General features: G+C 32.3%; 2 protein-coding genes across 2 annotated transcripts; both read right to left on the bottom strand.

Annotated features, from left to right (window-relative positions):
* Positions 1-335: 335 nt before the first annotated feature.
* On the bottom strand, positions 336-3553 carry LOC110725737 (glutathione S-transferase TCHQD-like). The gene is made up of 3 exons (XM_021905204.1): positions 3283-3553; positions 1954-2244; positions 336-1180 (listed from the first exon to the last, which is right to left on the bottom strand). The coding sequence occupies exons 2-3, from the start codon at positions 2160-2162 to the stop codon at positions 586-588; spliced, it is 804 nt and encodes a 267-aa protein (XP_021760896.1). The 5' UTR covers positions 2163-2244; positions 3283-3553; the 3' UTR covers positions 336-585.
* A 6953-nt stretch (positions 3554-10506) lies between these two features.
* Positions 10507-12499, bottom strand: LOC110725417. Its single transcript, XM_021904898.1, has 4 exons — positions 11816-12499; positions 11352-11725; positions 10993-11263; positions 10507-10914 (listed from the first exon to the last, which is right to left on the bottom strand). Exons 1-4 carry the CDS (start codon positions 12497-12499, stop codon positions 10507-10509), a joined length of 1737 nt encoding a protein of 578 aa, XP_021760590.1.
* Between the last annotated feature and the right edge of the window lie 3671 nt (positions 12500-16170).

The raw sequence follows: 16170 nt of genomic DNA on the forward strand, positions 1-16170 counted from the left end.
TCATTTCATTTCATTTCAGTTCAGTTCAGTTCAGCTCAGCTCAGCTCAGTTCAATTCAGCTGAGTTCGGTCAATGAGAACAAGCCCTAAGTCCATGCATATTTTCAAGTATTAATTTTTCATTGTTTCAAGAATATAAAATTCAACCATATGAAATTTAACCACTTAAAATGAGATTTGATCTTAACATATAAAGTTCATGTTGAATAACCTTTTAGATTTTTAGGTGAACAAAATTTTATAAAATAAGGTGAAGGGAAAAAAAGCCTTAAAACCCACCATTGAAGAAAAGAAGGGCAAGTTCAAGTTCAAGTTCGAGTTATAGACATACTGACATAGTACAAGGTATTTACGTTTTATTTCAAATCGGCTTACAAAACAATTTTAATTAATTTGAGCTCGAAAATCTACATACATATCCGTGTTACACCTTCAAAATTGAACAAAATGCAAAATGATTACAAAATCAAAAGAAAAAATGGCTGAAGTGTCTTCTGTACAACATAAATATAGGACTCCCTACTCAATTTATAACATTTAAAGAATAAAAATCCAGAAATTTTATTATCTTCAAACCTCTGTATACTCAATATTTATTCAACAAGCTCCTCATATGAATATAGCACCAGGTTTTCGTCAATGATTTTTTCCTCCTCCAACCATCAAAATACTTTCCGATCACCCTTTTGTAGCTTGGCCTTTGTTGCACCATCTTCCAGTACTCCGCAATGTTTGGCCTAGTATTAATGTACTCATTTTCTAATCTTAGGAGCACCAAACGAGCTAATATTGGAATAAGCATGACATCTGCCATGGTGAACTCTTCTCCGGCTAAGTGTGAAGTACTGCTCAATTGTGTTTCTATTTCATCAAGTAGCCTAACCAAATGTTGTTCACTCCTCCTTATTACCTCTGGATCTTTCAACTTCTCTTCTGTATCATATTCATTTCTGAGCCTAAGGTGATAGGCACTTGCAAGATCAGGAAACTCTGACATCCTAGCAATAATCACCCGCCTTATGAATTTAGAAACATATAGACGGTGTTTCTCAGGGACATGAGAGAGCGTGAAATATTTGGGATTCCACTCCTGGATTTTGTGCATCCATTCAAGGACTTCTCTGCTGCTGAGCTTAATGCCATCTCCGACTGAAGAGACAGCTGCTATCCTTTCTATGTACCTGGAATCCAAAGGAGAGTTCCATGGAATCAACTTTTCCATCTTTCAACTCACATTATTATTTGCCAAAGTTTAAAGTAAAAGTTAAAAGTTGCAAGTGAACTTTATGTCTAAAGTAACAGGATTTTTAATTATTAATCATCAACCAAAAACCATATCAGAATTCAGAACATGCTACAGAATCCTATATATCAACTCAATACTATAAATCTTTTGCATAATTGAAAGAAAATCTTCTAGGACACGTGAATACATGAAACTTTCTGATGGGCTATATTTCAACTAGAATTACTAAGGACAATATCAAATACATAGTATTTCACTAAATTGTAAAGGTAGGAGGTCTACCTTTATGATCAAGGGTTAAATGGATACTGTCTTTTTGCAAGACTTAAAAGAGCTTCTTTACAATTGTATAGGAAAAGGCTACGCAAATGTGACCCACCCCCTACCTCATAAGTGGGAACCTCTTTAGAGTCATTACGGTGATGGTACGTTTGAGTATTTGACATCTACAACGTCCTAGAATAACAACATATAGACATCCAAAACTGAATACCCTGAAGTCCTGAACTAAGGATAGCATAACCGAATTAAGTACAAAATCAGCAATAAAAACAAACATGTATCAAAGACATATCCTCAAACTAATGGAATATACAGCGACGGTGTCCATTGAACTCCATATGAGTGCTTCAAGGATAAAAAATTTGTTGCTAGAGGTATTGAAAATTGACAAAAAAAGAAAAAACAATGGCAAAAGAAATCACTTACTGCAATATCTCAATCGTGTTGTATAGAATGTGAGAACCATTCTGGAACACAGGCAATTTCCCACTTGGGTTCATCCGGAAGAATGATGCATCCATGTTCTTGGCAGTGATAGGATTGATATGATATGATGTATAATCAATTTGATTCTCTTCCAGTGCAAGCCTCACCTTTTGGCTATCCACAGAGAAGGGGTGATGATACAACTGCATTGTATCATCAATATAAACTCCGAGGGTGTAATGTAGGTAGTATCTCAAAACTTATCCAATCAATCACACACTAATAAGCTTCCTGTTAAACAGCAAAGGGGCAAGCACGACCAAAATAAGAAACAATACACAACTGAAGGGTGCAAATAAGCTTAGGACACAGATTTCTGAACAGTACACAAAGTCTGATAATGAACACAATATAGGAAGCAAACACTTTAAAATTTCCATACAGTCATTACTCATGAGTCCCATAACTACAGTAAAAACTTCATCCCCCCTTCACCTCCCGGCGAATATAATAGGCAATAGACCACATCGATTATAAGATTCAAGCAAATGGTATTGGCATTACATTGAACATATAAGAGCATTATATATCTTACTTTCACCATGACCTCATCCATATAATAATAAACAGAACCCATAATTAGAAATATTTATATCACCTCCAAGTGAGCAAACCATGTTAATTGTGTGACAAAATATAGAATGTTCAACTTCATTAGTATGTCAATTTTAAACCGGTATAATCTCTAAGTAATCAGTGAAGACCCTATTACAAATTAAAAAGAAAAACTTTCAGCAATATGATACTCTACTTCTATCAAACTAATAACACAAAAGTAACTTATTCACTTCTGCCAATAAAAAGGCATGCCTTTCTATACCTCCAATATAAAGCTCCTCCAATATAAAAGCATCAAGGTTCAAGAGAATATGTAGCATACTAGTCTAAACATGAAATTCATCTGATTGAGCAGTGTCATTAGAAATTTTATATAAATTTCACTACATATTAAAACTAAAACCCCAAATTAATTCTACTCAACAATAATACAATTCAATCGGGAAAAACTACTGAAATTATTCTCATTTCTCAATCTAGTTAAGATATGATCTTAAAAAATAAAATCCAGCATAAAACATGAAAAACCCAGAAAATTAACAAGTCCAATGATTGAGTATTATGCACAGCTACAACCAAATTATGAAATATAATCTAAATTAACAAGAAAAACCCACATCAAAAATTCATTAATTATGTAAAATAACATCAATAACAAGATTAAAGATGAAAATTGAATAAAAAGAGAGAAAGGGTATGCTTAAAACTTACCTGAAATGAGTGGAATTTTGTAGCTTGACTTTGCTGACGGCTAAAAACAGAGCATATATTATATTTTTTTAATTGTTTTTTTTTTTTTTTTATATACAAGTAATTTGGATGTGTTCAAGTGGAAGAGGAATAAATTAGTGATGAGAAGAAGGTGGGCAGTATCGCTGTCAATGAGTGGGCCCATTCTCCTTTTTTCCCGGATTATATATGGCTAGACTCTAGTCTAGGCATCTTAGCCTACACCCCTCCCTAAACTCATCGTTTAACACCCTTCCCCAAATACTCACTTTTACAGTAACTATATAGTAATATCCGTACTATTTCCCCCACCCCATATATACATAAGAAAAAAAAAACCATTATCATTTCACTTTCTCTCTCCTCACCCATTTTCCACATTTTCTCTCTCTACATCTATTTTTTGCATTTTCAAATATGAAATTTCTATAAATTTGTGACAAATTATCAAAAAAAATTGTTCAGTTACTACATAATTCAACTAATCAAGGTCGAAATTCAAAGGAGTAAGTGATTTTGTTCATATTTAGTTCAAAAAAGAATATAAACGAACCCTAGTTTTAGTAATTTTTGTTGCAATTGTGTTACAGGATCATCATCGAAGTATAAAACACAGAAAAAGATTATGAACTATTGCATTTTAGTAATTTTTACTAATTTTCGTTTAAAAACTAGTAATCTGAACAAGTAGCTTTTCATTTTTGGGTATGAACTATGAAGTATTCTCTCTTTTTTTTTGGGCAGTTGAAGGAAATAGTTTCAGAGAAGAACATCAAAGAATCTGGAGAAAAATAAACATTAATTGAATTAGTTTGTAGCGTTTCTTTTTTACTGAATGTTCATTTCCGTTTCAATAAATGTTCATTTATATACTAGTATACAATCATTCACATGTTAATAGATGATTAATATAAATATATTACTACATTTATATATCACAACATAGTCATTGTATTAATGTTAATTTTTTTTCATAGTTTGGAGTGGAAAATTATTACTACATAGTCATTGTATATATAAATGTCATTCTTTTTCATAGTTTGGAGTGGAAAGTGATTTTAGATGAATATTCGGTTGTATTTTGGTAGATGTTCAATCGCATAAAAGTATATGGTTTTCACATATTAATATACGATTACTAGAATTTTGATAAATATTTATATTTTGGTCATCTTCTTCAAATATTTCATGCTCGGTTAAATTTTGAGTTTCAACATATGTCTTTTTTCAGATGGATGTATGATAAATCACATATTGATAGCTTCAAGTGTTATTTACGTATATATTTCATGTTCATCAATTGATATCTTTCATAGGCATTTTTAAACTAATGCATGTTCATTTATATATTAATAGATGTACATTTTCATATTCAATTATGTAAATATGTTCATTATTGTATTAATAGTTGTTCATTCCATATTAGTAGATGATCAATTCTACAAATATATATGTTCATTTATATATTAATATATGTTCATTTCCATATCGATCATTTCAATTGTTATATTTTCATATTCATATGAAAATTGGTTCATTTCAACACTTATTCTTGCTCAAATCTAACTAAAAAAATCTTGTTTTTGTCGATTAGTTAAACAAAGAATCGTGGATATTTAGCAAGGAAAAAAAAGAAAGATCAGACGACAAAAATAAGGAAATCAAGAATGCATGGATTCGCGCAACATCAATATGTGTAGAATTGAATTGTATATTTAATATTCAATAGTTTAATTTTTGGTGATATACAATTTCTATTTGATTTTAATAAGAAGGATATAAACTTTTTGTTTCCCAAAGTATTATTACAAATCACATCGTTCAAAAGCAAACATTTAAATAGTATATATATAATACTAATATTTTTTTACGACTTTGAACCATCATTCACTAACTATATTAGAATATGTTCATAAACACACCTTAACGATCAATAGGAAACTGTACAAAAGTTAAACATTCAGTTCTTGTATCAAGTCACTCATAGGATCTAATATTTCTACACTTATTATCTTTATAACCCCTTATTAGAACAAATAAATCCTTTCATAAAAAATGAGCCATCCTTTCGCCTCTTACTCCTCCTAACTCTGATCCCAAACCTTTCATAAAAGCATACTCATTATATATTACATAAGCATCATCTACCGAAGGAAATTGTTTCCTCCGAAAATCAAAGTGACTTGTTTCTTCAAAAATAACAGCATCCTCTATTCCCACTGCAATAATTAAAAATGTAATAAATGAACAAATACAGTAGCAATAATGGTCAATTACAATAATGCATTTGATCAATTACAGTAAAATTACCATATGTAAAAATGTATATGATCATCTATAGTTACATAACTGAACATTATTAATGAAACTACAAAACAGTGATAATCATTAAAAGTTGCATGTACAACTTATAATTCCATAAACACAAGTGTATATATAAATGAACATTTATAATTGCATAATTGGACATTATTACAACAAAACAGAATAACAAATGTTAAACTATTTTTTTTGAGGGAATAAATATTAAAATATGTTCACTAGTTAAAATTTACATGAGCATCTTTAAAAGAATGAAAATCATTCAAATTTACATGTACAACATATATTTTGCTATACGACTACAATAAACCTATAGTTTACTACAGAAACATACATTAAACATAAATGAACATTTACTATTACACAAGTGATCATTTTTTTTTACTAAAAGTATTTTTAAACGATACACCAATGTGATAAAAATAAACGATTTGGCAAAATAATATTTAGTGTTCAATTTTGTAGCACATAATGTTTGTGCCTTTAAAGCTAACATTTTAAGTAAAATTTAATAAACAAGTTATAGTATTTAGTGTTCAATTTTGTAGCACATAATGTTCAATTATATAACACTAAATGTACTGTTTATTTTAATAACAATTCATTTTCATTAACATGTAGGCTAAATCACAAGGTTGGGGATGCAAATTGCAATACACTGCTCAACTAATGCTACTGAAGAAAAACCATGAGTCTAAGAATAATAGAATAACATCAAGAAGATTTGCAAAGGCATAATATAATATGTTCACTTATGGATAGATATATGTCCATAGCTGGTTGATAAAACTTATACTTCGTAGATATTATTTGTTAACAGAATTACTCTATGTGATTAACTATTTAATTTTAAACGTTTAAAGTTTGATACGGAGTAGATATTATTTGTTTATAGAATAATTCTTACAATTTTATATGAAAATTGCGGATTTTATGTAAAGTATTATGTTAATCAATTTTGATCATTCACAAAAGCTAAATGATTCTTTACAAAAACTTAATGATCATTTTTAAAAACTAAATGCTCAATTACAAATACTAAAATATTCACTTATAGAAGATTTTAAAAAAAATTAATATTCAATAAGAAGAATAGTACTTAATAACAAGGCAAAAGCTAATGAGCGCCCCCGGGGCGTTAGATAAGAGAATTAAAGTGCAAATATTAGAGTAAAATTAACATTAATTGCACCGAACGACGCATGATTTTGTCATGAATTCCTAACTTAATACTATTTCAACCAATATAATTTAACCTTATCTAACGCCCCAGGGCGCTCGTTAGCAAGATCCTAATAACAAAAGGTTAAAGATATTCTTATAAATATTAGAGTCATTTGAGCATTTATAGGAATTTTTACATTTTTGGAAGATAATGGGAGGAATTTGAGCACTCGATCTTTCAAACACTAGTAGCAACTTGATTATTTGCTTGACCATATAATTGGAATTTGAACACATTTCATAAACTTCATCAGCAGTTTTAAATTGTTTCGTTCCCCACTAACTCAGACTTACTTGCTTCTTCAAAAATAATAATATCCTTTTTTCCCACTGCAATAATGTAACATGTAATAAATTACATTATCAATAATGTTCAATTATAATGATACATTTGGTCAATTACAGTTGAATTACCAAATGTAAAACATAAATGATCATCTATCGTCATATAACTGAACATTATTTCTGAAACTACAAAATAGTGATAATCATTAAAAAAAGTCACATGTACAACATATAATTCCATAAACACAAGTATATATATAAATGAACATTTATAATTACATAAATGAACATTATTACAACAGAACAAATATAAAATATATTCACTAGTTAAAATGTATATGAGCATTTATAAAACAATGAAAATAATTGAAATTCACATGTACAACATAAGTATTCAAATACAACTACAATAAACATATACAAGTATTTTAATACATAAAAAATACATTAAATATAAATGAACATATACTGTTACAGAAGTGATCATTATTTTAACTAAGATTATTTTTTTACGACGCACAAAACTGGTAAAAATAATCGAATAGCAAAATTAAAACAACAATATATACTCATACGAAACGCACAAAACTGGAATAAACAACAATAAAAAATACAAAAAAAAAACCCCGAATTAGATGAACAATACAAACTAAATTATTAATCAACTAATAACAACAATAACAAAACCAAAGCATCATCAAAATTAAAGTCAATACAACAAAAACTATGAAATCAGATCATTATAATCATCCAATTACAATTGTAAAACAAAGCATTATCAAAACAATTGACTAATTATCATTAAAAGTAAGAATTACTTATATTGATCTCCATGAAAGAAGAGAGATAAAATTGAAAAACAATAAATCAAAAAAAAAACCAGGAGAGAGAAAATGAAATTGGTGAAAAAGAGGAGAGAGAAAATGAAATTGGTGAAAGAAATGAGAGAGAAAATGAAGTCTATAAAAAAAAACAACACTCAAATAATAACATTACAATAAAAAAAATACAAAAACAAAAACAAAAACAAAAAAAAACAATCGAATTAGAAGAACAATACAACCTAAATTATTAATCAACTTATAACAACAACAATAATACCAAAACCAGAGCATTATCAAAATTAAAATCAATACAACAAAAACTATGAAATCAAAACATTATAATCATACAATTACAATCATAAAACAAAGCATTATCAAAATCGATTGACTGATTATCATTAAAAGTACGAATTATTTACATTGATCTCCATGAAAGAAGAGAGAGAAATTTAAAAAACTATAATAAAAAGAAAAAACAAGAGAGAGAAAATGATATCAGTGAAAAAGAAGAGAGAGAAAATGAAGCAAATGAGGTTTGTAAAAATGTTTATATTCTTGTTTGAATTGAAAGCAAAGAAGGAAAGGAAAAAAAAATAATACAAAAAGTGCTACTAGATAAAACGACGTAGTATAGAAAGGGGGGTGTAGGGGAAGCTGCATACATTAGAGTCTAGGGAAAATTTTGTATTTTTTCCCGGGAGGAAAGTGAGGGGAATTTTTGAAAGTAAAGATCGGAGAAAGAATACAAATTTTTCACTACACTCTACGGTAGGTAGCTTCCCCTACATCCCCTCCCCACTAACTACGTATAAATGCCTTTTTTTTCTTTTAACTTTCCATTCAAGAAAACCAAATATATATATTATAGATCTAATTTTTAATTTTCTCTCTCCTATTTTTCACTATTTAATTTTCTCTCTCTTCTTCTATGGAGATCTCAAACTCAATTGCATTTGATCATGATTGTGAGTTAATTTTCCCTATTGGAGTTAGATTACTTGTTTCGTTTAAACATCAATGTAAGTAATTCGTATTTTAAATGATAATCAATAATCGATTTTGATATTGCTATGTTTTTCGATTGTAATTGTACGATTATAATGTTTGATTTCATAGTTTTTGTTCTACTGATTTTAATTTTGATAATAATGCTCTGGTTTTGGTATTGTTATTGTTATTAGTAGTTTTTTTTTTTTTGAAGACTATTGTTATTAGTAGTTGATTCATAGTTTTGGTTGTATTATTCTTCTAATTTGAATCTTATTTGTGTAATTGTGTATAGGTTTATTTGAATCTTATTCTTCTAATTTGAAAACTATAGGTTTATTCTTCAATTATGTTTAATGTATGTTTCTGTAGAAAACTATAGGTTTATTGTAGTCATATACGAAAATATATGTTGTACATGTGAATTTCAATGATTTTCATTCTTTTAAAGACGCTCATATAAATTTTAACTAGTGAACATATATTAATATTTGTTCCCTAAAAAAAAAAGGGAAATTCTCAATGGTACTCATGTACTTACTTTTTTTCTCAATGGTAAACACTAACTTTTCTAATTATCTATGGTAATCAATAATTAACTAATCTAATTCAATGGTAACTTTTTGACATTAATCCTTTAATATTAGCCTAACTATAGTTAACTTAAGTCAAAAAGTCTAATTTACCCTTAGAAATCAGTTTTCCCTCCAAACCAGATTGCCCTTTTCCCTTCTAATCCAAAATCCCCAATTTTTTAGCTTTATAAACCCTAGAAACGAAAATCCCAATTCATATTTCCCCTGTATTTCAATTATTTGCAATTAAGCTAAATTTCTCAATGAAATTATCTCATTCTTCTTCTGTTAGGGGTATCACAATTGACGAGAAGCTTGATTGGGTGAAGCATGTCCATTGCTACTGCAAACCACCCCAGGCTGCTGCTGTCATGGTTTCGAAAACGGCAAAAAACCCATGAAGGTTGTTTTACAAGTGCAGGTCTTGCGATTTTTTTGCGTGGCTGAAGGATGAATTAGAGGTTAAACAGAGTCTCATTGTTGCTTTGAATGAAAAGGTGGATGGATTGGTGAAGTATATTAAGGGAATTGTTAAAATTGGTCGATTATGTACTTTATTATGCTAGTTATTGTTGCAAATCGAAATTTAGATGATGTAATTAGGGAGAATTGTGGTAGCCTTAGTTTCAGTTAAGTAGGTGTTTATGTATTCCCTAATTATGTACTACTTTCTAATTGAATAAAAGTAGATGAATTTCCGTTATTTTGCATTCTATTTGTTCTGTATCAACAACATTGAAATTACAAATATTGCATGCATATAACACATGCATATAACATATAACACATTGAAATTACACATTCAAAGTGACAGAGATAAACCAAAATCAGCATATTAACTAATGTTATCCAAAAACATCAACTGTCATAAAGCAATTGCATCATTAACTAATGTTGTCCAAAAAACAAGTCAGCATACATAAGCTGATATCAGTAACTAAATGTTTCCAAAACAAATACATCAACTAAAATGGGTGTGCATGCTTAAACTAAGGAACAGGCTGTGATGCAAACAGACCAGTCATAGCCTTCTTTGCTCTTGGGGATCTTCTTACTGGTTGAGAAGAAGATGCAGGGGCTGGATCTGGTTGGCTGAGAGAAACACCTTGAGTCTTTCCTCTAGGAGATTTCCTTAATGGTTGAGAAGAGGTTGCTAGAGCTTTCTTTTTCTTTGATTCTGCTGTTGTTGCTTGCAAACCAGCCTTCACTTTTCCTGTCATTCCACCTTGACAGGTCTGTGCATTGTGGCCAAAGGTTTGGCATTTGCTGCACCTGACTGTTTTAGATCTTTTGCCCTTGGCTTGCTCACCCTCTTCCCTCCTTCTGTTTCTTGCAGGTCTGCCTATCCCTCTTTTCATCTGGGGTGGGGCTATCTCAGGGTACTGACTTTGTGGCCACTACTCCACATCAGGGATTGCCTTAATGGTGTTTCCATAAGTCAGTTTGTACTTGGTGATTGAATACTAGTCACTGACATACTTATGAGGGTCATCATGTGAGTGTAAGATGGCCCTCATGGCATGCTTACATGGCAAGCCAGTCAACTGCCATGCATTACAAGCACAAGTACCTGCCCTCAGATTTACAGGTAAGACTGATCTCCCATCCAACACTTCATATTCACCTTCCCCACTCACCAAGCACTTGCATGATCTTGATTCTTCGCTAATGACTTGGAGTCTTCTAACTATGTTTGGACAGATATCACCTCTCCATTTTTCACATGCCTCCCTTCTAGTAGCCATCCTGACCATGGTAAGCCTCTTCACACATGTTATATTCAAGTAAGGTTAGGGTCAAAATGTCACTGAAATACAAGTAAGGACACAACAACCTAGGCAAGTGACTAATATTACCTTCTAGCAATGTCATAACAGGTCGACACCTATCAAGGCCTAATGTGGAGTTGAAACTTTCCACAAAATTTGATTTGTTGACATCTGACTTTATAGCTGGATTAAATTCATGCTTAGACCACACTGATTGTGGTCCAAGCTTAGAAAACCACACTACAACCAATGGATTAGCCTTTTGCAAACGTTCCATAGCCTTTCTAAAAATAAAGGGATTAAATGCTCCACAAGCCAACCAAAATAATGAGAACATTAACAAACCAGGGAACTGTGGTTTGAAATTCTTCAGTAAATGTTTGCAGCAGTATCTCCTTCCCACTTTAGGCCAACACTCCAGAATTGCAGCCTCAATACCCTACCAAAAACATACAGAAGTGTTAACTTAGTGTCAGGTAGTATATATTACATAAATGCAAAAATTGACCATTAAAGATAGAATCATTACCTTCTGCCTGTCAGAGATAATACACCATTCATCCCCTCTTCCACTATCTTTTAAAGCATTCTTCAAATTCCATATAAATAACTTCCATGTTTCAGCATCCTCTCCTCCCACAATTTCCCAAGCAATTGGAAAGATCTCATTATTACCATCCAAGGCTACTGCTGACAAAAGCACTCCACCAAAATGACCTTTGAGATGAGCTCCATCCACCCCTATGAGACTTCTGCAGCCAGATTTGAGACCATCCAATGAAGCTTTGAAGGCAATAAAAATACTGCTAAATGCCAGAGGTCTTTCAGGGTGGTTTGCATCTTTCCATGCACAGTGAGCCAAACTCCCTGTGTTTAACTCTTTGATGACATCACAATACATTGGCAAATGTTTGTATGACACATCATGCCTGCCATGGATCTCCTCTAAGGCTTGAGTTTTGACTCTGTACAAAGTAGACTGAGCCATATTGACCCCATATCTCTGGAACAATAGGTCATTCAATGACTTTGCAGGGATGTCATTGTTTGCTCTAATGTCATCTAAAAGTACTCTCTTTGCCCATTTGCAATTCACCATAGAATTTCTGAGCTCAACCCCTTGGCAAGTATGTTCTAAATTCTCAATGGACTTAATAGCCCATGTTGTGCCATCTGGAAGGAGAGAGGCATGTAATCTCCAATTGCAGCTCATATCTCCAATTGCAACTTCAGGTACTTAGTTTCATATCTGAGCATGAAACTGAGTACCTGAAGTTGCTTGCATAGTCAACAATGATGGAAAATCCACATTGTATGCAATAGTCCCTTAATTACAACATCTCTCAAATGTTGCTTATCTGTGAATAACTGCCATGGCTTCAACACAATTTTACCAAAACCATCATCCTTGTATACCTCACCATTGTTGTATAACTTTGCAAAATAATTGTCCTGCTCATTTTCACACTCAAAAACAGGCTCCTCAAATGGATCAAAGCCATCCTCAATCAAAGGACCATATTCATCTTCCTGTATATCATCTTCTGTATCTACACTCTCATCAGTGTCTTCATTGTCATGCTCAGTTGGATTGTACCCTTCATCTTCTGCATCATCTTCTTCCAGACTCAGTATCTGGTCAGCATCATCCCTAAGGCTAATGCTCAAACTCCTTCTAGTACTACCTACACCAGAAGCTGCATTTTGCTCACTACCACTTGCACTGTTGCTACTCACAACTCCATGTCTCTTAGCAGTAGTCCTTGGAACTCTCCTCTTACAGAAGACAGATGCTCTAGAAGACTCACCAGACCCTCCTTCATTTGAGTTTTTACTACACCTAGCAAACTCTCCTATGTTTTCAATAGGATGTAACAGTGATTGGGTTGATGGGTGAGGGGGTTATGTTTGTTGTGTAAATAACTCTGATGGTATTTGAGTGTCATGGTCTTCAGTAGGTTGATCAATAGGCTGGTTTGGATCCCATGGAGTAGGAGATATGTTAAACCAATAGTCCACTGTACCCCCCTCCCTCCACCTCTCCCTATCCCTCTACCTCTCCCTCTCCCTCTACCTCTCCCATTCCCTCTACTTGTCTCATTGATAGCCCCTCTGCCTCTACCTCTACCTCTACCATTGCCCCTGCCTCTCCCTTTTCCTCTCCCTGTACCAGTTCCCCTACCCCTCCCTTTTCCTCTTACAGTTTCAGTCACTGTTGGAGCATCAGGTACCCTATCACTCTCAGTCTCTCTATTAGGTGAATCAATAATGTCAGTCCATTTATCATCTATGCATTGATTAATAGCATGGGCAGTCTGATCCAAATCATATTCATCGATTGGAAGTTTACCTACTGCAATCATATGCCTCTCAAAGTCTTCTTTACTGACAACCTCAGCTTCAACTAACTCAGGCTCACCAGTCTTTCTTTTCCTAGGTGTCAGTTTAGATTTCATGTCAATCACTTTAGGTTGACTCACAAAAGACTTGTCCATACTAATGGGTTCAGCTGGTGTCTTCCCTGACATCAGTGACCTAGAATCTTGGACCACCTTACTATCCTTACCTACTGTTCCTACCCATATGTATATCTCCTTCTTCTCAGGCAAATTACTAAACATTTTCATTAAGTCAACATCACTTAAAAGACTAACATGCTTCATTTTAAACACATAGTTAAATGTAGGGTGTTCTGGAGTTTCTATATTGTCCCTAGATGCTTTCTCCCAGTACTCTATAATTAGGTCAATCAAATTGGCCTTATCAATGTCCTCAACAACAACAGTCACATCTTTACCAAGGTATTGAAATTGTAACTTTATATTATCACCCATTCTGCAGCAAATATAAGTAACATGTATTAGCATATAACCTACAACATCAAGTTCAATATTCAACTAATTCTAACAATAAAACCCCAATAATTAACTCCATACACAACATAACATTAATTTTGCCAAAATAAACAACAATAAACCAACAGCAGTAGTAGTAATACACTAAAACCCTACACATTTACAAAAACAGAGCATGCACCAAATTATAGCGAAAAAAATACATACCTGACTTAAGATCGCACCTCAAATGGTATAATTCGAACAAAGATCGAACCTTTATGACAATCGCAACCTTTTTGCTACAAATTAGCCTCCAAATGCACCCAAATTATGCGTCAGTCGCACAACCCAGATACCCCTCAACAATTCACAAGCCTTCCGAAAAACCCTAATTTAATTGCTACTAAATTATACTAGACAATAAACTAGATTTTATGAGAGTTTTGGAGCAAGAATTTTTAGTCAGATTCGATTTTCAGAGGTAGCAATCAAGAACTCGAATGAAGATGATGAAGTTCAAAAATTTTAATCAGACCCTTTGACAAGACACAGTTGGTTGGCTAAAATAAATGGGGGTATTTTAGTCAATTCATCTTTTCCCTCCCATTTAAGCATAAACCATGGTTAATTATACTAAAAATGCTTAACTCAAGTTACCATTGAATTAGATTAGTTAATTATTGATTACCATAGATAATTAGAAAAGTTAGTGTTTACCATTGAGAAAAAAAATAAGTACATGAGTACCATTGAGAATTTCCCAAAAAAAAAATAGTTTAACATTTGTTATTTTGTTTTGTTTTAATAATGTTCAATTATGCAATTATAAATGTTCATTTATATATACACTTGTGTTTATGGAATTATAAGTTTTAATTACATGTAACTTTTAATGATTATCATTGTTTTGTAGTTTTATTAATAATGTTCAGTTATGTAACTATAGATGATCGTTTATATTTTTATATATGATAATTTTACTGTAATTGATCAAATGCATTATTGTAATTGACCATTATTGCTAGGGGTGTACATAAACAGGACCGGACCTGAAAACCGACCTGACCCGGACCTGTTTGGATCGGACCTGACCCGGACCTGTAGATTCAGGTCTGGTCCCGATCCTTGAAAATCAAGGTTCCCGGTCCCGGTCCGGATCAGGTCCAAACCCGGGGTTTTCAGATCTGGACCTGAAACCCGGTAAAAATGCCTTTTTTATTTAAAAAAAAATATCAAAATTTCAAAACAAGTCTGTTCATTTTTGTAACCCACTAACCCTAACTCACTCCTCACTCACGCACTCTCTCTCTCTCAGCCGACACCGACACCACACCAACACTCACTCCCTCACGCAGCAGATCTGCACAGACACCAGTTGCCACCGCCCAGACACCAGTCGCCACCGCCCACCAGACCAGCAGCACAGAAACCTCTACACGCTGCATCAGCCAGACTACCATCTTCGTCCACCTGCACGAACTCCTTCTCGGTGGGATTTGTAAGTTCTTTTTTTTTCTTAATTAAATCGAATTATATTTGAATTGGGTATTTTGTATTTGAAATGTTGAATTAATGTGAGGCATTCATATGTTTATTCATGTTTCAATTGCTTATAATGATTGTTTGATGTTTGCACGTTGAATTTCTGTTTTTTAGTTCATTATTTTCGAATTCATGTTTTTTTTTTTTTAGCTTTTTATTTATTTAAAGTAACTGTTTTTGATTTTTTTAGTTCAATTGTTTCGAATTCATGTTGAATTTTGGTTTCTTTCGATTTGTGAGTTTAAAATTTGTTTATATTGTAAATTTGCTGGGAGTAGATTGATAAATCAGGGATAGGCTACTCTACTTGTTGTATAACTTATGGAACAGTTTAAAATCTGTTTATATTTTCAGAATATATGCAGTGTAATATTCTGTGAATTTGTTGTAAATTTGTTGGACAGTGTACTAATCAAATGGTGTATTGCACGGTTTGTACCACATGCTAGTGTATTGTATATTTTGTATGTATTCTGTTTATTTTGTGAATTCAATTTGAATTGTA

Source organism: Chenopodium quinoa, unplaced genomic scaffold, assembly GCF_001683475.1.
Source record: "Chenopodium quinoa cultivar QQ74 unplaced genomic scaffold, ASM168347v1, whole genome shotgun sequence".
Taxonomy (NCBI): Eukaryota; Viridiplantae; Streptophyta; class Magnoliopsida; order Caryophyllales; family Amaranthaceae; genus Chenopodium; species Chenopodium quinoa.